Raw genomic sequence first — 25,026 nt, 5'->3', positions numbered from 1 at the left:
CATTCATTTCATTTGTATTCTTTGTTATCGGTATAAGTAATAGTTTTGTAAGGTGGGTAAAAAGTAAAAAACACACCAACCTTCTCGCAGCTCTGAGGGATGTAGGGGGTTTGATGCAGAACACAATGAAATGAGGGAAGGAGAAAAACAAGGGAAACACAGAGAGAGTAAAAAGGCCATATCAAGGCTTTCAACTGCTACTTGAACATCTCTACTTGCTCTACTTAAACCTTCCTACCTCATCTTGAAAAGTTAGCATTTTCCATAGATACAACGGTGTTAGGAACAATAGCTAGCATAATTTTGAAATTTTCCTTTGGATAAAAAGGTATACATGCCTCATGCAGTACAGGAAAGTCAGTAAGTTGGAGGAGAAGAGAAAAAAAAACAAATAACTTTCTATGGATGCCGTAACTATGAAATGCTTTCCTTTTTTCTTTTTCAATTAGCCAAAAGAGTAAAAATATATCAGGTTGACTGAAAAATTAGCTCTAAAAAAATTTCAAAATCAAGCTAGGTATTTTTGGTAAGTTTATCCATCCTACAGTAAAGTTCATAGCTGTTTATCTTTTCAGTCCTATTCCCCTCACCCACCCCCTTATACTGTAGACAAACACACACACACATATATATACACATATGTATGCATGTATGTATGTTATAAATTTTGTTGTACAGAAAGCTACGTCAACCAGCCATTGGAAATACTGCCAGAAACAAAGCACTTCTTTCTAGCTGAACCAAATGAATATTTTCATATGTTAAAAAATAAAATTACCATATTACTACTACTGTACAGAGGAATATAATGGTTTCCTTATTAAGCATACCTGTCATATAGACAGGTAATTTCTTCAAAAACTATAGCCACTATGATTGTAAGGACTACACTTCACTCACAAGTCTTACACCATAGATATATAAATATATATACACATACATACACATAAAGAAGAAATAGAAAAGAAGAAAATACAGTTGTGCTCTGCATACATATTATTATTAGCATACATATTATTAGAAGCTTTTCCTTTACGTAGCAGGTCAAGTAGGCATATACCTCAATGCCTTGCGGTTAACTCAGCTGATTAGTAGCACACAGAGCAGTCACCTCAGGAAAAGTAAAGCAAACCAAAACCAATGAAAGAAAATAAAAGCAAAGCACAGTTTAACTTAATGCAGGAAAAGTAGAAGTCAAGATGTAAAAATATAAATATACTTACAAACCTTAACCCACAGGATAGACTGGACTCAAGAGAGCTTTAAAAAGAACAGAACAACCCCCAAGCCTTTCCTCTATACATTTAAATGAATCTTACACCTGACACATTTACCATGGCATTTTGACTGTTACAGTGGCAACTGTATGGATCCTGACAGTATCTTAACCCTGAACCTGAATGAAGAGTGAATGCCAGGGTTATGTCATTCCTACCTCTGACATATAGATTGGCAGGGGCAGAATAGCGTGTACCCGCACTGTTGGTTGCAACACACTCATATTTGCCTTGGTCAGATTCTTCACTCAGTTCAATTTGGAGGGCACCTGTATGAATATAAAATACATTGCCAAAGAGATGGTCAGAGAAGGCTTTTTATATCCATAACAATACACCGCTTAAAAATATGAAAAGCTTGTATGCGAAGGTCCACTCAACGTCGGGTCACTTTCTTGCTAAGGTGCACAGACAGAAAATGATGCAATGAAAAAAACATAGAGATTATTTTTTTCACATCATCAGTGCTAGCACAGGAAAAGAATTTGCATTTGGCAAAAAAAAACCCTCTCTAAACAATACTCTTTCCTAAATCATTAAAATGAAGATGGGTGAGACTGCTTCAAGGAAGAATGGCTTTCAAATAAAACAAAAGAGATTAAGTACTTGGGTAATTTTATTATTCTTTTTTATTTTTATTTCACTGTTTCAATCTAGTAACAAAGGTAACACAAAAGGTAGTACTCTTAAAAAAGGCAGCGCAGGCTTCAAGAAATCTTCTGCTGAAGAAAGCCAAAAATGTGCAGCAAGAACAAAAAGGCTGCTTGAAGTAAAAAAAAAGAAACTATATTAGTCATTTATAATTATCAAAATATCATTTTAAAGAAACAAAAGTCCCTTAAGACATGCAGATTGGTAAGAAAAGAAAGACAGTTTTCCGCAACTTACAATCTTAAAGTATGTTTGCTGAAAAATAAAGAGCAGTTGAATTAGAAGACAAAAAAGTTAAAAAGCATGGTCTACGCCAACAATGAAGAACCAACCAACCACTGCTGAGGACCAGAGGAGGGCCCCCCTCAAGACACCCATCAAAATCCACTATTGGGATTAGCAGTGTGGTGTCACAAAACCCAAGAAAAATACAAAACAAGAATTATAAAAGAAGGAAACATTTTTGCCAGAGTATCAAAAAACAACAATACCACATACCACCAAGAATAATAATCATTAACCTTTCATTTCCATATCCTGTAGATTAGAAGATCCAAAAATCCAGACGTGACAGAATTCCAAGAGAAAGAAAACAACAAAAAAAAAAAAAACAAAAACAAAAAACGAAAAAAAAAAACCCACAAAACCCAAAAAACCAATAAAGGAAAAAAAAACCCCACAACATTGCTGTAATTTTTTAGAGGGGGGGACATAATTTTCAACTTTATGAAGTTAAAAGAAAAAAAAAGGATCGGAAAAGAACAAAAATAAAAACCTTTTATGAAAGATAAGACAAAAAGAAGAAAAAGAAGATAGTCCATGTTGTCTTCTGCATGTCTGCTACTGTTCTCCAGACCATCTTGTCTTTGGTCCAGGACAAGAACAGCTAAGGAAGAAAAAAAATGACCTTTTTTTGCTCCAGTTGGACGAAAAAAAGAGGAAGGAAAAAAAAAAAAAAAGAAGAAGTAGAAGAAAAAGAAGAAAAAGAAGAAGAAAAAGAAAAAAGAGGGACAAATGGTATACGCTGTGACTGGGCTATGGCCAGAAGACCTGGATATGCTTTCTTTGAAGCATATCACAAAGCAAATTATTGTTGTTTGTGATTTTTTTTTTGTTGTTGTTTTTGTTTTTTTTTAAATGAACAAACAAAAAAGGGAAAGAAAAAGGGAGCGTGTGGAAAGAAAGGCCACAATATGAGAGTCACTGATCATAACCAAACAGGACAAAGGAAATAAAAAAAACAGATGATGGACATTTCTGTGGGTTGTGGTTTGTTTTTTTTTTTTTTTTTGTGTGTGTGTGTGTGTGTTTTTTTGTCTTCTTTTTTCTTAAAAAAAAGAAAAAAAAAAACCAACAACAACCCATAACAAAGATGAAAGGGATGAGAGGACAGAAAGAATGAGAAAGATCATTCTGTGAACGTTAGTTCAGCACTCTTACCTCTTATTGGTGTACCACCTGGGTGGATAATATGAATGCAAATAAGATTAGAAAGAAGAAGCATTAGTACGAGAAGAAGGAGGCTAGGGCTTTGGAAGAAGAATCAAATTAGATTTACAGAATTAAATAAGGTCTTAAGAAAAACTTGAATTACTATACTGTTAAAACAGGAATATATTAGATAGTATTATCAGGTTATAAAGGCAAGTTGCATTGTACCACATAGGGCAAAAAGGTTACAATTGGCTGCATTGCCATTCTCAGAGTAGCATCTGAGTTCTTAGATGTTTGATTATATAGGGTTAGATATATATAAAATATGCCTCAAACACTTAAAGAAAACTTTACAATGCTGTACTTATGACATAGTTTAGGAAAATACTGGAAATTCTATTTAAATATATATATATAAAAATCTATATATATATAAAAAGAGGATACACGGAAGGCTATCTCAGAACAAACACTGTATTTAGGCTGGATTATGGCATTTACTGTTCTACAGCTATGTGATAACGTGTACTGTTTCCTTTAGGTGTTGCTATGACTGATAAGGCAACATTTCTGTGGAGGTGTGTGTGTGCGCCAATATAAGGATCTGGTGACTACACTGACTGTTAGTAAAATGCATGCCATGCATTTTAAGAATAATAATAGTAATCGTATAATAATAATAATCATAATAATCATAATATTCTGAATATGAAAATTAGTGGGGGTGAAGTGCGCTTCAGAACTAAGCACTTACCAATAGATTCTGGAGATTTAAATACGGAGAGAAGAAAAACAGCACAAAAATATTATTATATTCCTTATAATTTGGTACAAAGTTTTCAGTTAAAGCTTTATATACTAAATCATCTATGTCACATGTGAGAAATTAATTCTTAATTTACATTAACAGAAGGTTAATTTACACAATTCTTCTGACAACAAGCAAAAAGTCAGTTAACAAGACGATTTAACATCACAGGACAGGTCAAAAGCTGAGAATTCTGGGAAGACACGTGATTAAACAACTTAGATTCTACAACGTTATCTACTTCAATTGCCAAAGAAAAAAGCTCATTATATCCCAATTATCTTATTTAGGGATAAGCTTCAAACTATAAATTTAGAATTGTTGGGGTTTTTTATATCTACAGAGGGTAAAAGAATTAACTAGGGCAGGAGGAGAGTAAAAGAACTGCTGGGGAGGTGCAAGGGGCAAAGAGAGAAAGAGCAGCAAAAGCTGGATTCTACACCAAAAGCAGACTTCTGTAGATCCAGAAAATGTAGGATTCATAAAGCTTTAGCATGGGCGCACACTACTGTGGCTACATGTGTTGGAAAAATGCTCAGCCAGTGAAAAAACTTTATTCCACAGATTACTCACGGATTCTTTTCAGGCTTTTCTTTTTTTCTTTTTTGTTTGTTTTTGGGGTTGTTTTTTAATTTTGGTTTGGTATGGGGTTTTTTAATATTCTTTTTAAAGTATAATTGTGCATGGGAAAAAGTATTGTGTTTTATGTATTTGTGAGAGGAAAGAAGATGTGTCCAAACTGTCTAATCTTTGGTGGAGTCAAATATGGAAAAGACAGCACAAAACACATTTTAAATTTTAATTGAAGTGTCTAATGCAGGTTTTGGTTTTGATGAATATAACCATTGGTACTCCTTGCAATTTCTGAATGAAGTCCAATGTTGAAATAAATCTTTTTTTAAAAAAAAAAAAGGAAAGAAGAAAGAAAGAGGAGAAAATGGATCCATCAAGTACTGCAAAAAGCAGTAAAGGAAAAAATTATCAAAAAGTACAGTCACAGCAGTGAGCAATGTGGAGTAAACAGAAGCTGCAAAACACATAGAGACAGACTCTAGAGAAGGCTATGACAACATCACAGACATGGACAACACAGTTAGACAGAAGAGAGAGGAAGAAGAGAAATTATTACCTATAAATAAAAAAAATAGAAGAAAAGGAAAAAAAAAAAAAGAGAAAGAAAAGAAAGAAAAGGTGAGAGAGAACAATTCTGGGCATTAGTCGAAACAGTTACAAGACCCTACCTGAGCGCAACTGCTTGATACGGCCATTGTTGTTACTTGTGTCAACAGGCAGGAAATCTTTGAACCAAGTTATTTCAGGATCAGGATTGCCACTGGCTGCACATAACATGGTAGCTGTACGAGTTCGTTCAACGACCTTTAGCTGTGGGCCCATATCAATGGTGGGGAAACCTCTGGGAATTTGATCCTCTGCAAAGGAAATTGATTATTTGAAGAATTTTACATTAGTTACACAGTAACTCATGAAAGCCCCAACTGCCACTCTAATTAATGTTCAAGGGTACCCTAATTGTACGCAAGGAACTGATGCAAAACTAGATACACAGGCAGTATTTTTGTAACTTACAGTGATCAAAATGCTGACAAAAAATAGAAAGTTCATATTTTATACTTACTTATTAAATTGGCAGAGACAATGTATGGTGACTTCCAGGGACAGCAATTCCACTACTTCTCTGAGAAGCCTGTTCCAATGCCTTACTACCTTTTTGGTGAAAACCTTTTTCCCTAATATCCAGTCTCAGCCTTCCCTGGTGCAGCTCAAGGCCATTACCTCTTGTCTTGTTACTTGGGAGAATAGACCAAGTAACACCACCTCCTCACTCCATCCTCCTTTCAGCTTGTTATAGAGAGTGATAAGGTCTCCCCTGAGCCTTCTCTTTTCCAGAGTAAACAATCTCAGTTCCCTCAGCCGTAGATGAGGCCCTTAGTGACATGGTTTAGTAGTGGACTTGTCAGTCCTCGAGTAACTATTGGACTTGACTTTAAAGGTCTTTTCCAGCCTAGCTGGTTCTATCATTCTATGTAGCACATAATCATTGGACTCCCACTGTGGTACTTTACAACAGTGATGTTGCCTTGCTTGTGAAAAGGCCTTACTATTTTATGTGAAATATTGAATCACCATTCCTACCAACAACAGAGAAAAAAAAATTCCTTACATAAGACAAGTACATAAGGAAGTGTGACCACAGCATATAAGATTCAGCCAGGACCTCAGGACACCCAAGTATATTTCTTGTTTTTATCATTACTACCTATGTGCTGTTTTTCTTCACATTTAACATCCCTGTGCTTCAGTTGCCCATCTGTAAGATGGGTATGATAGTCCTTTACTGCTACAGAGAAGTGCTATGAGGATGAATCCATCATAAGATTACAAAGCACAGAGAAACTCTAAACAGTAGAGCTATGCAAATACGAAAGCTAAAGTGGTAAGAATGGGTACAGCCGCGTCAACTAAAACACTCAGACATGGTCAAAAGTCCTCACTCACTCTAGCGCAGTCAATAGCAAAATACTAAGAAATGCTGACAAAAAAGAGCAGTTCACCTTCTCAAGATGATACACGCTAGCAAGTAACGCTGGAAGCACAGTGAGATCAAACAATTTCTCATAGATCAAATTAGCAAATCAAATAATCTATTTGAATTACACCATCTTGCTCTTCATTTCCATTGAAACTAAAATAAATTGTTGCTAGATAGTTGTTACTCTTTCTGTTCAAAAAGGACAAGCAAAAAAGAAAAAAATCAAAGGATCAATACTAACTGTGAAACACATATCCTATTAAATGTCTTGATTGGTGGTAATTGACATGCAATTGATCAAGGGATAAAAATAACTTAGAAGAAATTGTCCAGTATCAACAAGCTTTCATGAAAAAATATGTCATTTTTTCAAATAAGGAAGTCTTCAGAATTTTCAGAAAAATGTATAGCAAGAAAGCACATTCTATACATTTCGCAGTTCCTGAGGTCTGCTACTTCCCATAAACTTGTTAATCATTTGCAATACAAACACACATATATACTAGGTAAACAAAATTCTCTAAACAAGTTTGCAAAACACTTATAAACTAGTATTTCTACCAACGAGTGGTTAAGTATCGATTTCTTCACTAGCTATAGGCTCGTCCCAGAGAAAGGTATGTTTCATGTCTGGGTTTCTTTTTTTTTTTACTTTGAGAGTAACTGACAAGATTTGTCTTGTGACACAGAACAGGATTTTTATGACCTGACCCTTCCTTTCCTACTTGGCTCATACAGAAAACCCTGGAGTCCCTTTTGTAAATACATAAGTGTACAACAAAGCGAATCTATCTTGAATACTAATAGGATGGAGTAGTAAGAGCTTTCCTTTCTTATTTTTAATAAGGGCAATTAAATTCCATTCATCCTCCTTATGCATAGAATCTCTTTGAAAGAATGCTGTTCATGAAATTTTCATGAGAAACATCACAATGTAACAGATTCAAGTAGCCAGAACTGTTACATTTTTGACAGTTGTGGCTTGTTTCCAGTCTGGCTTTCAGGTATTTGGCAATAAACCCCAATATTTGACATCAAATGGACAAGGGAAATAATGAAATTCCTCATCGGAGTGCTTACCACAGTGGATTTAGTTTTTACAATGTTGATCGTTTTATTTTTTTCTCTGTAAGTTTATTAGTGATTTATATAAAACTGTCTTTATACTTTGATGATACCAAGTTTGACAGATAATCAAACACACTGCAAGACAGCTGAGCATCAAATCAGTGAACAACTGTACAAATCAGTGAACAACTGTACAAATCAGTGAACAACAAAGTAAATATTCAAAAATTTTGATATATTGGTAACTCTACAATTTTGCATAGGATGGAAAAAGATACTTTTCACTGCACATTTATATTCTCAATAGGTTCTAAACTATAGTATATATCAGTGTTCCCTATTAATATTCAGTTCTAGTGAATTACTTTCTAATTCATCAACAATTTAAATCAGACTTGACCTTCTCAAAGCCATTTGGTACTGTCATTTTGAGAGGCTATTAAAGGGCAGATTTCTCTGTCCTTGTGCTTGGGGAATCATACATGTAATACGTATTTTGTTTAGGATGACAGATACAAGAGATTTAGAAACAGAGCACATTATTCGAGTTTGTTAAGTGTCTTAACAGCACTGCATTCTGTTACTGGCATTAAGAGAATGCTTTTAGTACTGTGCTAGTATCATTTCCAGTTGCTGGAAGAGCTCTACAAAAGTTATTTTTCGCCAAATGTATAATCTGAACAATGGTGGGGCAACTAACAAAGACTGGTTACCACATGAACTTAAGAAAGAATGTTATGAAATGGCTTTGCCTTGTTTCCCATCACTGTTGTTCTTAGGATTTCTAAACTGTCTTTCTGTGTATTCAATCTGTTTGACATTGCTTATATGTAAACAATGTCCTTGAGGGTGGTGAGGCACTGGAATGGGTTGCCCAGGGAAGTTGTGAATGCTCCATCCCTGGAGGTGTTTAAGGCCAGGCTGGACAGAGCCTTGGGTGGCATGGTTTAGTGTGAGGTGTCCCTGCCCATGGCAGGGGGGTTGGAACTAGATGATCTTGAGGTCCTTTCCAACCCTAACTATTCTCTGATTCTATGAGATTCCTATTTCTGCTTCCAGTTTTGTCAAACTGGTAATTGCTCTTCTTCCAAGCAACACCTATATAAAAAGCAGAAAACCCTCTACATTCAGATTTCAATATATCTACACATTATCCCACACATACTTTTCACACGTCTGACAGGTAAGCCTGTGCTCACACAGCACAGCTTTTATATGTAAACAGTCATTCTGATAGAGTGGTAATCTGGAAACAGCAACCAGTTAAATTATCCTTTACTCAAAAGAAACCATACTTACCATCAAGAATACCTACAAAGAAAAAAGCTGTGCCACAAGTATGCATCCTAAACCTTTTTGCTCTTCCTTTAACTGTTTTCTGTTACCTCAAATGAAAAAAGTGCGTGATTCTTTCACAAGATTTCATAAACTTTCCAAGCTACATCTGAAGGTATACTGTCAAGCCTGTGCATATACAAAAGCTGGATCCAAAGAAGGAACAGGATTTCAGACAAATCCAGTACAATAGATCTGACTTTTCATGATAAACCTACTCAGCTGTACAACACAGCTAAACAGATAAAAAACCCAGTGATCTTCAGTATTTCTGTTAAGGATCTCCTTCCACATTAACTCTATTTGCACCATTGAAACTTCTATGTTCCAGAATAACCATGTTAACCTGTAGTTAAATCACTGTAATCTGCCTAACTGAAATATGTATTCAAAGTGTTTCACTATGGCTCTTAAAAATATTGTCCTATGTGAACCAATTATTCTCACTGTGGAAATGGGAGGTGGTTTTCTCCATTCTATTCAGGAACTAAAAAAAACCAAAACTATTCCAAGATTCACTGATAGCTTTGCCACAGGCAAATTTTAATCATTTTGTAGCTCACAGAATAAAAAGGCACACATGGAGTATTCCCAGAATATACTATAGATACTGAAGATAAACTGCCACAATAAAGTTTATTATTTCAAAGAGCAGTGTAAATAAAGCTTTTATTTTCACTATTCCAGATGGCAGCAGCATATAATTTGCACTGTTTTGACATCATGACCGTATTATTCAAAATCATTCTTCCTGCAACTGAACTGAACAGAGGATTGAGAACAGTAAAATCAAAGAGAGTAGGGGAGGAAGTAAAATCAACATTTTGCAGCAAAGTTGCTATTCTATTGAAGAACCATGCATGTGAATAAATTGAAAAATAAAGCCAAAGCCTTTTCTAATTATGTCTAAAAGACTAATTTTGTTTTAAAAGATATAAAGCATCAGAAAAGTACTAGTTAATAAACATTATTCCTATTGAAATATTTTAGAAAGTAAATTTTGCCAAACAAAGTAATTCTGAACAGATGGGTACTTTTACTTTGTGGTTATGTAAGTCAGTAAAGGAAGGTAATGGCTACACTGTAAGAATAGATCTAGGTATCTATTGGGATTTTTCTTAAACTTCATGCAATTATACCACACAAGCAAAAGGAGTAAGACATTGATAAGATGATCTGAGACTCACTGTTATTAAATATCCAACAAGAGAACAGCTGCCTATATAATCCCACCAAAAACCATGCATTTAAAAATATTCTCCATATATTGTGCAAAGCACTTTTGATGCAAAAGAAAACAAATTTGTTTAGTAGTTCTGTATGCAATTACCCTGCAAATTGCAAAGTAATGCCTATATAACAGAACACAGAGACACTTAGACCAAATTATCACTTGTATGAATGTTGAAGCAGCAATTTCACATTGCATTAAGTCAGTTAACATTCATTGTTATTAGGATTTAGCTTTAAATAAGTTCTCTGTTTTAAAAAATGAGTGCATTGAGGCTTTGAAATTAGATAACGTCATAATGACAAAAATGGAAAAAGGAACTTGCATTTTTTGTCAGTTCTCAAAATCTGCTAAATTAAAGACTGCACATTGCAAGCTCTTTCAAAAGTGACCTGTCTCACTCACATGAACAATGAAATAGCTCTCACTCTCCTTTAACGATGACAATCTGAATTACAAGAATTAACATTTAGGGAGTCACCACTCATGTGAAAACACAAGCTTCAAATTAAGGGTTTATTCTCACATTTGCACTCAGGCACTGACATAGTTTACAGCACAGCGTACCATCTGAACATCATACACCCAAATCTGGTTATGACTGAATGTCTAGATTTCTGCTTACTGGGAGTGAAAATGGAGATAACAAAGGCCGTGTACAATTTGGGTGTCCTCAACACAAGAAAGTCATGGAGCTGTTGCAGCAAGTCCAGAGGAGGGTCACGAGGATGATAAGGGGGCTGAAGCACCTCCCATACAAAGACAGGTTGAAAAAGTTGGGGCTGTTCAGCCTGGGAAGGAGAAGGCTCTGGGGAGACCTTAAGGCAGCCTTCCAGTACCTAAAGGGGGCCTACAATAAATCTGGAGGGACTTTTTACAAGGGCCTGTAGTGACAGGACAAGGGGTATTTTAAGTGCAGGGTAGCATATACTTAGGAAAAGAAACACTAATTCTGAAGCTGAGAGGATACAGCATCCCACATATTTCCATATCCACAAGAATGAATTATTTTGCATTGATGAATAAAAGACAAGAGAACAACAAAGGACAGTGATATGAATTTCCATGACTACCATTTCTAATCTGAGAAACAATTTCCAGACAGGGTTCAGATTTAGATTACACCAGATCAGGGTTAAATTTGGGAAAACACGATTGTTCTATCTAGTCAATATTTTTAACATATCGCTATTTGTTCCTATGTTCTTCTTACTTTCATTTGAAAAATAAAGAGGGAAGAGTAGTGAAGTGATGGCAGTCTTTGGTTTAAGGTTTAATTTTTCACATCACACACAGTTTTATAATGGAGTAAATAATGAGATCAGCAGCACATTCACATGTACACCAGATCTCAGTTCTTATGTCAGTAGTCTGAAGAGACTACTGTTGGTACAGAACACATAAAGACATTATTTTCTTTTTCTCCTTCTCCCTTCTACTTATTAATACTCTGTCTTAAAATACTAATGTTAGTAAGTATGTATGATACTTTTTATAAGTAATTACCTCATACTCATTCTTCAGTATGAAGCAACAAATCGTCACAATAAGGTTGTAACACATTAATTTGAACTGAGAAGGGGGCAGAAGGTCCTTGGTTTTGCTTCATCAAAAAGGAGAAGAGAGAAAAAGTGAACAGTCTGGCAAAGGAGTTGTCAGAACATACAGTCCCCCTCACCTGCCTTCCTCCCTAGTGCACTACATGCCTAAACCTGTGTTTAAAGCTTAGGTAGTGATAATACTTCCTAAGACAGTCAAAAGAACTCAGCTTGTGATCACGGCTATTTCTGATACTGATTCTACACAGCTTTGCATGAGTTGTTTCCTCAATGCAGTAATGTTACTGAATGTTTTTTAATGCAGCCTATATACCCTGCAGCCCAAACTGATAACTATACTAACTGCATTAATGTAACAGCTACAAAACTTAAGGAACTGACAAAGGAACCATAGTGGCAAAATCATAACTTTGTGTAAGTCTTGCTCTCAAAGGATAATACTATTTTTTTTTCATTTCTAGCTGGGCATAAAACTTGTGCATTTTAGAAAGAGAAAGGGGAGGTTTTTTACTTTGATAAGTGGATATAATAGTGCCCCAGAAGGCCTACAGTTTGATCCCTTAGAATAAGGAAATAAAGAATAAGGGTGGTGAAATTATATTCCTCAAGTTTTGACAAAAGCCACTTCACTCAGGATGTTAAAAGCATTTTTCGTGCAGTGAATTAAACAGCATATTCAAAGTAGAGGCTATGCCTTGCACTGCAATGCACCCATACAGATACAGCAATTTGGCTGCTATTGCAGCGTTTCAAAAAACAGCAAATACAATGATGAATAACAAGCAACAAAAGTGCTATTATTGATTAAGAGAATGTGAAAAAAGAGGTAGCCAGAACAGACAATGAACTTTAGACAAACACAGGTAAAGAGGATATCCCTTGAAACTCTATTACTGAGCATTGCACTATTACTGGTACAAAGTATGCACTGTTTTTCTACATCTAATGCAACATTCATCTTCACTGATGTGCATGCTTAAAACGTTCATAACACATGACTACAGATACAGATAGGTGAATCTAGAAAAACTAGCAGATACAGTCGCTTCCCATTTTTATGGCTTGCTTGGCTTTTTTCTCCCATGTCTTTCTACCACTATGAACATACACGTATCAATAAAAAAAAAAAAAAAAGCTTGATGAGACAAGACACATGTAAAGACAACAAAACAGCAGTTTCTGTTGTATACTCCTAATATTTATAAGCAAAAGACAGAATTTGAAGTGCTGTCAGATGCTAAAACACAAGACATCTTTGAACCTGTATGAATCTTTAATGGAAGCAAGAAAGTATTTCCTGTATGAGAACATGGTGATGTTTTTTCCTGGTGGCCTGGCTATGGAGGGAACAGGTATGCTCTAGTCCCCACTCTTCACCTTCCTGAATATGAGCAAGGTATCCCTCTCACCTCTAATGCCCACCTACGGCAACATTCTCTCTCTCTCACAGATACTGAGAAGACACCTAGGGATCTGTTAGCAGGGAAGGGTAAGAAAAGAGAAGATGGTAGACAGGCACTGATAGGCATTTGTTTTTTGCTTGAGTTATACTACTTAAGTTGAAGTATGCTTGAGGAAGTGTCCAGACAAAGAAGGTAGAGGATTCTTCTCAGGTAGAGGATTCTTCTCAGAAAATCACTTCTGTTCTGGAAGAATACAGAAGAGCTTTCTTTCTTGTCGAAGACACACATTTCTTAAAACCTTGCTTTCTCACAGTTCTATGTTCAAGTTCAATGATTAGTGTTGCCTTGAAAATACCCTTTAATGACTACTGAGGTACACAGCAGAACCTTCTATTAACACTTAATAGTTTACATGTGGGTGAAGACATAGATGTAGTAATGTAGGAGTGTTACTATTTCTAAAGACTGAGGCAGCGAACACTTCAAGGTTTCCATGTCAGAAAGACTCCGAGATTCATGATGTCGTGCAATTTTGCAATGCACTATTAAACCAGTATTAGAACAGGCTGTGGCCTGAGACTTTGACTTCTACCTGACATTTTGCTGCTGCTCTACACTAAGTAAAGGGGACTAGTCTCTGATTTAATATGTTTCACATTATAATAGGAAGAGCCATTTTCATAAAAGATAAGTAATGTTTGTAGTCTTGAGTTAATGTGTGGAAGAAAATACTCAACATCCTGCCATGTATTCTAGCATGGCAGAGGTCTGGAAGCAGGCATACCGTGCCTGGTGATGCAAGGCAGTCGTCATCTGCAGAGAACTAGCATTTGCATTCTTCCAAAGCATTTTTCACAGTAATGATCATACGTCCTTGAAAGAGTTATTGTGACCTGTTGTGAACTGAACTAAGCAAACTCAAGTGAGGTTTCTGGAAGACTGAAGGAGAGATGTACTTTAAACATTCATCTAGCAACAGCAGCTAATATTTCTATTGGGACTGTAAATGAGAAATAGAGCAGGGATTCCTCCATAAGATGTTGAGCATACAACAAAACCAGATTTACTCAGCTCTTCTGTAATTCTTGTTGAAATTTACTCAACTAATAACACAGCAAATTATATTGTCAGTAATTTGAAATAGGATTTTGGCTTGGCATAAAAGCACAGGATGTTAAGTGGGATTTTTAAAAACTGTTTTACATGCTGAGCTCAAGCTCCACACCTGTAAGCCCATTATAATTATTTTAAATAATTATGAAATTCAGTGCTACCTCTAAAAATGTAATGAAATCCACAACTGCAACAGGCAGTGTAAAATGAAATTCATTACAGACTACAGTCTGAGTGAATATCTCCAAATTTGAAATAAAAAATGTCATCAACAATATTTGTAAGCATCTGATTGCTAAATATTTAACAGTTTCTATATAGAGTATAGGCAAGCTTTTTGTTTCCACAGTTTCCTTTTAAGAAAATTTTCTCACCAACTTTCATCTAGCTGATCAAAGATGATCCTAATGACATAAGACCTACTTTCTAAAAAAATGTAGAGAGGAGGGTTGTTTTTTCTGGTTTTGCTTTAGGTTTTATTATTATTATTTTTAAATAAGTTTACTGAAATTAAAATTATAGTTTTCTAATACAGATACAGTGATGTTTCAGTTCCAGAGAAATACTGCACTAGCATGGACATGAGGAAGTAGCTGTTCTGTGGCTGGAAGCCACGGGCCTAAATAAGTCCTGATTTACTGTTTGAGGAGTCCACCTTGATTGCTAGAAGGCTGAGAGAGTCAGGATGTCAGGTGGGCAGGACCACAGTGTGTGTACGTAGAAATGCATATGAGAAGGAATAGAAGGTAAGTTTCACGCTAGGACAGTTTGAAAATTCACCAGAAACTGTTCTCTGTAAAACAGTTAATGAAGTCCAACAGCTGCGGAGAGAGAATTCTTGCCTTTAAACAGACACAGTGTCGATAGACATAAGCTTATTATGTTAACAGACATAAGGTTAGCATATCACTGTATTGGTCAAGCACATCAAAAATCTGTGTAAGCACAAAAAACCTGCGTGTCAACTCTGTGGACAGACTTAACATGTAAGTTACATGAAGAAGGTACACAAGAAGAGAACAAAATGCTCGAAAACAAAAGATGTGAATCTCTTCAGTGGTGAATTACCACTCAGTAAGAGGCCTGTGCCATAGAAGCAACACAAACAATTGCCTGAAAGCGTTGGAGTTCTATCTGATTTCAACAATTTGACTGTTTCTCCTTGTATTTATTGGTAATAATAGCTGTCATTGATTTTATAGCTAAATACAAAACTAATTTCGTTCAGAGAAAAGAGATATAACTATTTTCCTGTAGGCTAGAGAGGTAGGCATGAAGATTATTATGTGCAATCTCTACAAGCAATAGGGAGCAGGTCAAATGTTATAGTAATTGAGAAGCAATTTCTGCCACTAAATGAATACATAGCAATAAATCTTAGACTACACAATAGTATTCCAGGATCTTTTTGTACATGAAAAAAGACCTAAAAAACTAATCTGTGCATGCTAAACATATTTCTGCTTTTATTTTATTAAAACATGCTATCTTGAATAAGTGCTACAATGTAAGCTTTTCCGAGGATTAACTGAAAGGTAAAACAGGGATTACAAAAAGAAGGCCTGGTTGGTTTTGACTTTTCAGTAACCTCCAGCCTCTTTGGCACATGGGGAAAACATCTTGATAACATTAGCTAGCTTTTTTTTTTAATTTAGTGTTCTTGCTTAAAGTACAGTGCTTCTGGAAAAGGTTTGTCAAAACTATTTATCCTGATGTATTAAAACCTTTCTGACAAAAATTATTTTTAACTTTTACTGTGACACATCTGAGCCTTCATGTTATTACAGGACCTGATTCAGGTATATGTGTTCATAAACACTATTATCTCCAAAGTCCCACCTTAATGTCTTTTCCCTTAAAAACCCAGCCACCCTAAACAAGCACCATCAAGAGCTTTGAGAAAAACATTCTTGCAAATTTTGGTCTTAGAAATCTCAAAGCTAGAGGAAAAACTTTATTTATTGTGTTGTGTAAACCATTAGGCCATTTTTCTTTTTCCAAGATAAATATTCAGGATTGCCTTATTGAATTACTTTTTTGGTATTTAGTAGCTGGATTTGCAAAAAGTCAGTGCAGATCATAGAGATCACAGCTGCAGAAACACTTCCTCAAAGTTCTTGCCTGAAACACTGGAAATCTCCCTCTGCACCAAGTGTGAGAACCCCTAGAAACTACTGGAAATTATTTGGTAAATTTCCACATGTCTGTTGCTATGCCTGTGATCATCTTTATTAGCTCATAGCAAGTAGGCTGATATGCGCTGTTGATGATAACTTACATCTTAAAAAAAAAAACAAACAAAAAAACAAAACAACATTGCCAGATGATCTTCTGCTGGTCTTGAACAGGTAACAGCAAGCACATTCAACTGTTTCAATCAGTTTTAAGTGAGCTTATAATAAACATCTTTCTCAAAACAAAATCTAAAAAACAATTACAATATATAATTAATAACTACCACAGGTAGTATTCTTATTTATTTTGTGCATGAATTTAAGCACAATAGCTGTTGTTTCAGAAAAGGAAACAAACATTCCTTGGAAAATATCCTAGTCTTTATGAAAAGCAAAATTAAACCCAACTACCACTTGCAAGTTCTTACTTCCAGTTTTAAACTTAATGCTGGATATCAGAAACTATAAAGGGTTTAAAAGTCAGGGTACATCAGCTGCAAACTGGGGGGCTATTCTTCCAATAATCCTGACTCAGGAAAAAGTATGTATACATTATCGAGCAACAACATATGTAGTAATGCTAAATGAACTTATGCACAACACATGCAAAACCAATAAGTAACAGTGTAAATTCCGTGGCTTTTTTTCTGGGTATGCGGGATTAGCTACAGAAGCTTTCATTCTGTCCTGTCTTTTTAAACCCTAGGTAAAATTTCTTTTCAATGAAGGTAACTGTTGTGGTTTAAACTGTCAGCCACGCAGTCTCTCTCTCACTCCCCCCCCCCGCCTTCTTCCTCTCCCCCTACTCCTGGAGGGACAGAGAGGAGAATCAAAAAGAATGCAACTCCCACGGGCTGAGATAAGAACAGTTTAGTAACTAAGGTATAACACAAATCACTACCGCTACCACCAGTAATAATAATGATAAAGGAAATAACAAGGGAAGAGAATACGATACCACCCGCTGAAACGAGCCTGACCGAGCAGTGAGTGTCCTTCCGGATAACTCTGAGTTACAAGCCAGGCATGACGTGCTGTGCTATGGGATACCTTTTTGCCTAGTTTGGGTCAGGTGTCTGTCTCTGCTTCCTCCCAGCTTCCCCTCCTCCCTGGCAGAGCATGAGGCTCAGAAAGTCCTTGGTCAGACTAAACATTTGAGCAGTAACTAAAAACATAGGTGTTATCAGTGCTGTTCCCAGGCCGAAAGTCAAAAACACAGCGGTGTATCAGCTACTAAGGAGGAAAAATGACTGCCACTGCTGAACCCAGGACAGTAACAAAAATAATTTCAATAGCTATTCTTTATGTAATATTATTTTGCAAAGCATTTCACAATGCAGACCTGTCTGTTATAGTGAAAAATGGGTACAGTGACGTCTTTATAGCTCCATATAATTAGAGCAGATTTTTCAAAGTTCATAATGAATTCCTTATGGTTTACAGTATTTGGTTTTATCATATGGAAGACAGTGAGAGCATTCACAGTATTTCTGAGTCTAAAAAGCACCTGCTCCAAACCAGTTTTAATGATAAACCCACTATATATGAAAAAAAAAATTCAAAATCAGTTTTGCATCATTCCTAAACATTGCATAACTAAAAATTGTGAAAAAACAGTATTGCTCGACATTTCTTAAATGTAGGCACTCTGTTCCAAATAATCACATGCAGAAAACTATTTCTTGACTGTCTGCTAATGCTTTAAAACTTTTTAATTCCATGATTCCTTAAAGCAAATGAGTACCCTCATTGAGAAAACTGACTGCAAGGGAACTATCTATATACTTAAATATGTTGCTGAACCAACTGTCACATGCTCTAAATTTATTGCCATTTAATTTCAGAGGTTATTTCATATTATGCTTTCTTCCTACTCCAAAAGCAAATCAGATCAGTTACAAATTTCCCCCCACACACACCAAATATTACATTCTCTTTCTCTGCAAGTGAAATCAACTTGTATGCATATCCCTTATCTGCTTGAAGATTCATAGAGCACTGTTTAGATTTTATGGTGAGTACCATAAAAGCGCAGACATGCATCATCAAGAACACTTCATTTCACCATGGTATTTAGGCTAGTTCTTATGCTAAGCAGATACAGCATTGCAGAGAAATAAATTTTGTTTCTAAATTATTTTCTAATATCATGGGAAGAACAAGGCAGCCATTTAGCGTATGCTTGTATCACTGCACATTAAGCTTCTTAGTGCCTAGCAGGTAGCCATTTCATGCAAGCAAAACTGAAAATTAGTTACTAGAAATCTAAGATAGAAGACCAAAAACCAGTTTTCAAGTTGATGTTTTGGCAGTGCAGATTCACTAACATGCACACATGCAAACCTTGATTAAAAAGTGACACTGGATTTTATCACCATTCATGATTAGTAACTCTTTTCTAGATCACAAATATATGCTAAGACAAAAGAGCACTGAGTTTTTAGCACTATATCGAAGTATCTGCTCATTGTTAGCTAATTGGTAAGATCAGCACTTAATACCACCACTTGCTTTAGTAGCTACGCTTTGGACTTCCTATGTTATTCAGATGCTGTGAGATTGAAAGTTCACAGCTGGAGGCTGTAGGGAAGTAGGCAAATTAGCAAGTTTTCAGACAGTATGAGATGTTAGTTTAATAATTGTCACAATAAAACAGTTTCTATTCTTCTATTGTTGCGCACATGCAACTAATTAACTTCAATAGGAGTTACAGAAGTGCATCAAAACAATAGAAGTTCATCAAAACAATAGATGCTGTAAAACCTAGAATTATTTTTTTTAACACATGAAAACAACATTGCACCTGTTTGCATGAAACCCCCACACAAAGTACTCTATAAACTGAATACCACCTGTATTCTATTATTAGTAGTCTCAAAAGTGACACTGGTACCTTATTTTACTATGCCCTTAATGTTTTAAGTGATTTCTGTTGTTCTAATGCTTTTTAATTGCACTTTTTAATCAAGTGTCTGCTGAGGTCTAGCATGCCAGTGCAGTACAACCTCCCATTCAAGTACAGAGGTGCTGGTGTTTACATTCTGCCAGTGTGTTGTAGTGAAGGGTTTGCTGTTTGCTTGTTCACCGTGGTTAGCACCAGAGGAAAGTAAGACTTAGAAGGATTTTACTTAGGGCTATAAAATTCTGAGGATTTTACTTAGGGCTATGAAAATCTGAGGATGAATTGCCTTATACCCAAGATGAGAGCTCTCCCAGCTTCGGTATTGCTTTAACATTTCAGACAAACTGTATACTTGCAACACTGAATGCTACAAGGCCACTGAATGAGATTTGGTGTCACTACCACTGTTTCTGAGTGTGGCAATTTACTCTTCCGTTTCTTAGCCTAGAACTTATGATGAAGATCCCACTTCTGAAGCTGTTGAAGAGTTGTTTCGCAGTGTACTGCCTTGTAAGAAGCAGGTACAGAAAATAATTATGATGAGTCACATGCTTTCTGCCTTTTCCAGGCAGGTTCTTCATGTGCAAAAGAATAGGCAAGTTCACTCACAGTATGGTGAGGTAAGAGTGCATGCCAGGCTGCCACAATATAAAGGGTAAAAGACCGTGAGTAAAACTCCCAGAAGAATTATAAGCATGCAATTCTGAAAGAAGCAAAAAAAAAAAGCAACATCTGCAATATGAATATACACGAGATGCTTGTGCTCAAACTCAAACCAGCCTAATGATCACATCTGCATGTAAACTCCGAACTTTAAATGTGATGAAGACATATGTGGTACTTACAAACTGAACAACAAGTCTCAGTTTGTTTCTGAGCCGTGAATGTAATAACACCATAATCACTTCACACATATTAATAGTCATTTCATGTTTTCCAAATTGAGTAATACTGTATTTTATTGTGAGGTGCTTTTTCACTTCCAGAAAAAGAATTATTCTAGCTAGTAATAGACCATTAAGAGCAAGAAATGGTTTCCATTTCTTTTTGTATACTACCAAATGCCATACAGTCACACTTCATTTCAGTGATTCTTAATGAACAGCTTTGCAATTGATGATCAAATAGAGTTACAAAAACTAAAAAAATCCTTAAATCCTATTCTGTTCTTTTTAGAATTATTTTTTAGTTTACTTTATGTTAACTCTAAATTTGCATTGCATATTGGGGGAAATGCTAAATATGACAGAAAATACAAAAAAAATATGGTTTTGTATACAGCCACACACAGATTGCTTCTTGTGAACTTGAAGCTCACAAATGGCAAGAATATAGAAATAGGTATGGAGTCCTACAGTGGTCTAACCTTCGTCACCACTTTTACTCAGAATGTTAGCTGCTTATTTGGCCAACAACTAATCCATTTTACTCTCTTCTAACAAGTCCTCAAAGCAAAAAGTCCTTCTAAAAATATTATTAAAGGTTAAGCAAACAAACAAAATAAAACCAGAGAGAAATAAAAGCTTGTGCTAGAAAAAGATAAAATTTCAGGCTGACTTCAGGGACATTAAGTCACTTCTACATTTTAATGAGGAAAACCATAAAGACCAATGATGATTATACAGTTTGTAGCGAACAGACATCTTAGAATGAGCAGGCTTCCTTAAGAGGCACACAGCCAGTATGCTCAAAACCAGCTCAGGTTCATGTGGCCTGGAGTGTTTCAGGAGCAAGCCATTGGATTAATTTGGGAAAAATATTCAGAGAAGGTAAAATAATTTGAGTTTTACGACACGGATGTCTCCTTCTGTATTTCCTGCTCATACTAAGTCGAATTTGCAAGGAGTTCTACAGGGCTGTTTTAAAGTCCAGCATCTATGAGCAAAGAGCTGAGGTGAGCAGCTCGAGAGAGAACGCCTTCAACACCTGAGCAGGGGGAAGCTCAGTGTGCAGGAGCCTCAACTCAGAGCAGCAAGAGCCACCGAGGGAGCCTCAAGTCCTCGACAGGACTTGCCCAGGAGCCGGCAGCTCAGCTGACGCGAGCAGGGACTCACAGGGGCCAGAGCCAGGAGCAGCAGCACCAGCCCTGAGTGGTTAAAAACCTGCCCAGGGAGCGCGAGCGACCAGGAGCTGACCAGGAGCGTGGCGTGGCAGTTTGCGCGGCAGTTCGAGCGGGATGGTGAGCACTCGCCTTATGACCAGGGCCTGGTCTGGGAGCTCTGCTCTGGCTGCCCCGGCGGTGGCAGCGTAGGCACCCAGACAGAACCGATGAAAGGGGAGGCTGCAGTGCAGAGCTCAGGGTGTAGAGTGCCTGCACTGGTCTGGTGAGGGAATGGTGCACAATGGGCAGGGCTGCACTCGGTGCTCCCTGGTGGAGGTCCTCCTGCAGCAGGTGGCTGAGCTGCAGGACACCGTCAATAGGCTGCAAGATGTCAGGGAAGCTGAGAGGAAGCAGGAATGCTTGCTCCAGGGCCAAACTGTGCAGCGTCCCCTGTAACTCAAGCGTCCCCTGTAACTCATGGAGGAAAGAAGGAGGCCGTTAACCTGGGAAGCTGGGAAATAGTAACAACAACAACAAAAAAAAAAAGCAACAAAAAAAGGAGGAAGAAGACAACTAAAAGCAAGGGGTTTCCTCCTAAATCTGTTGTCCCCACCCAGAACCTCTTGCTGTTCTGCAGGGGGCTAATGAAGAAACACACTCACACCATGAACAACCGGCTGATGCACTTGCTAAAGAAGATCACTACTGGTGCTGCCAGCAAAAAGCAGCAGGTCGTAGTAGGAGGGGACTCTACTTTAAAAGGCACAGAGGCACCCATCTGTCAACCTGATCCAGTCTCAAGGGAGGTGTGCTGCCTACCAGGGGCTCAGATCACGGATGCTGCAGAGAGGCTGCCTGCTCTAGTAAGTCCTGTTGACTATTACCCACTTCTAGTGATCCATGTGGGTGCGAGGGATATAGATAGCAGTAGCCCAGAAAACATTAAGCAGGACTACAGAGCCCTGGGAGAGGTGGTTAGGGGATCTGGAGCTCAGCTTGTCTTTTCATCAATTCTCCAGGATGAAGGGGAGGACCTTAAAAAGTCTGGGCAGATTGGCCAGATTAATAAATGGTTAGAACAGTGGTGCCATAGTCAGGGGTTTGGGTATTTAGAACATGGGATGCAATTTGGGAGGCCAGATCTACTGGAGGCTGGTGGAGCTGGTCTAATGGGGAAGAGAGGTTTTGGGAGGAGGCTTCCTAGGCTGGTCAAGAAAGCTTCAATCTAGATGTGTTGGGGGAGGGGGGCATCATTCCATCCCAACACACCCAGTCAGTTGCCAGCACCTATCATAAATGCTTGGAGCAATGTAGAGATATCCCAGCCGCTCCAGCCAATGAGCCGGCTTCATCTGGATCTTGGCTCAGATGCCTCTATACAAATGCCCGTAGCATGGGGAACAAACAAGAGGAATTAGAGATGTGTGCACGTCTACGGGGGTATGGTATAACAGGCATCACAGAAACATGGTGGGATGCCTCCTATGACTGGAGTGTTGGAATGGAAGGTTACAGGCTCTTTAGAAAAGCCAGGCCTGGCAGGCGGGGAGGGGGAGTTGCTATTTATGTTAGGGATAGGCTGGAGAGTATGGAACTCTGTCTAGGGACAGGTGAGCAGTCAACAGAGTTTGTGGGTCAGGGTCAAAGGGAGAACAACTGTGGGGGACATTACTGTGGGGATCTGTTACAGACAGCCTGATCAAGAGGAATCTGTGGATGAAGCACTCTATAGAGAGATAGGAAAAGCCTCACGCTCACAGGCCCATGTCCTCATGGGAAACTTCAACCACCCTTATATTTGTTAAAGGGATGGCACAGCCCAGCACAAGCAATGCAGGAGGTTCCTCAAGTGTGTGGAAGACAACTTCCTTCTACAAGTAATAGAGGAGCTGACAAGGAGAGGTGCCGTGCTTGACCTTGTGCCCACCAACAGGGAAGGGCTCGTTGGAAATGTGATGCTCCAGGTCAGCCTTGACTGTAGGGATCATGAGATGGCTGAGTTAGAGACCCTCAGGACAGTGAGAAGAGTGTGCAGCAAGCTCACTACCCTGGATTTTCAAGAGAGTAGACTTTGGCCTCTTCAGGAACCTGCTTAGTAAGATTTCATGGGATACAGCCCTAGGGTGCATGGGGCCTCAAAACTCTTGGTTGATATTCAAGGATCACCTGCTACAAGCTCAGGACTGTTGAGTCCCGACTATAAGGAAATGGGGCATGAAGGCCAGCAGAACTCCATGGATGGATAAGGAGCTGCCGAGGAAAATTCAAAGGAAAAAAGAGTCTTATAAAAGGTGGAAGCAAGGTCAGGCAGCCTGAGAAGAATACAGGGATGTTGTCCGGGAAGCGAGGGACGAGGTAGGAAAGCTAAGGCTCAGTCAGAATTAAACTTACCTAGGGATGTGAAATAACATGAAGGGATTCTGTAGGTACACTGCAAATAAAAGACAGACTAGGGACAACATGGGTCCGCTCTGGAAGGTATCGGGAGAACTGGCTACCCTGGATTTCGAGAAGGCTCAGGTTCTTAATGACTTCTTTGCCTCAGTCTTCACTGGCAAATGCGCTGACCACACCACCCAAGTCTTGGAAGGCAGATGCAGGGACTTTGAGAATGAAGACCTTAGGCCCACTGTAGGAGAGGAACTGTTTAGAGACCATCTTCAGAACCTGAACGTGAACAAGTCCATGGGTCCTGATGAAATCCATCCACGGGTCCTGAAGGAGCTGGCAAATGAAGTTGCTAAGCCACTGTCCATCATATTTGAGAAATCATGGCAGTCAGGTAAAGTTCCAGATGACTGGAAAAAGGGAAATATAACCCCCATTTTCAAGAAGGGGAAAATGGATGACCCAGGGAACTAGAGACCAGTCAGTTTCACCTCTGTGCCTGGCAAAATCTTGAAGCAGATTCTCCTGGAAGGTATGCTAAGGCACATGAAAAACAACAAGGTGGTTGGTGACAGCCAGCATGACTTCACTAAGGGCAAATCCTGCTTGACCAATTTGGTGGCCTTCTATGATGGGGCTACAGAACGGATGTACAGGGGTAGAGCAGTTGTTCATCTACCTGGACTTGTGCAGAGCGTTCAACACTGTCCTGCATGACATCCTTGTCTCTAAATTGGTGAGACATCAGTTTGATAGATGGACCACTCAGCGGGTAAAGAACTGGCTGGATTGCCGCACGCAAAGAGTTGTGGTCAACAGCTCCATGTCCAGCTGGAGACCTGTAACAAATTTTGTCCCTCAGGGCTTGGTGGTGGGACCTGTCTTGTTCAACATCTTTGTCGGTGACATGGACAGTGTGATTGAGTACATCCTCAGTAAGTTTGCCGATGACACCAAGCTGTGTGGTTTGGATGATACACTGGAGGGAAGGAATGCCATCCAGAGGGACCTTGACACGCTTGTCAGGCGGGCAGACGCCAACTTCATGAAGTTTAACCATGCCAAGTGATCCCAGGCAGAGGTTGGGCAGA

At 38.0% G+C, this 25,026-nt stretch overlaps 1 protein-coding gene across 7 annotated transcripts in view; it reads right to left on the bottom strand.

Moving 5' to 3' along the window:
- The window catches only part of PTPRD (protein tyrosine phosphatase receptor type D), a 1,311,464-nt gene that overhangs the window by 138,656 nt on the left and 1,147,782 nt on the right, over window positions 1-25,026 (bottom strand). For 3 of the 7 annotated variants that reach the window (XM_062609059.1, XM_062609060.1, XM_062609061.1), the window contains 4 exons: window positions 5,412-5,600; window positions 3,369-3,386; window positions 1,436-1,546; window positions 81-92 (listed from right to left, as the gene is read on the bottom strand). In XM_062609059.1, the coding sequence (XP_062465043.1) occupies window positions 81-92; window positions 1,436-1,546; window positions 3,369-3,386; window positions 5,412-5,600 (330 nt within the window). The remainder of the gene's footprint in view (window positions 1-80; window positions 93-1,435; window positions 1,547-3,368; window positions 3,387-5,411; window positions 5,601-25,026) is intronic. The other 4 variants (XM_062609064.1, XM_062609067.1, XM_062609063.1 and 1 more) reach the window with 2 other exon arrangements.

Source organism: Pezoporus occidentalis, unplaced genomic scaffold, assembly GCF_034315485.1.
Source record: "Pezoporus occidentalis ecotype Australia unplaced genomic scaffold, CSIRO_AGI_Poc_V1 ctg133, whole genome shotgun sequence".
In the NCBI taxonomy this organism is placed as follows: Eukaryota; Metazoa; Chordata; class Aves; order Psittaciformes; family Psittacidae; genus Pezoporus; species Pezoporus occidentalis.
This window is presented reverse-complemented; position numbering and strand designations above follow the sequence as displayed.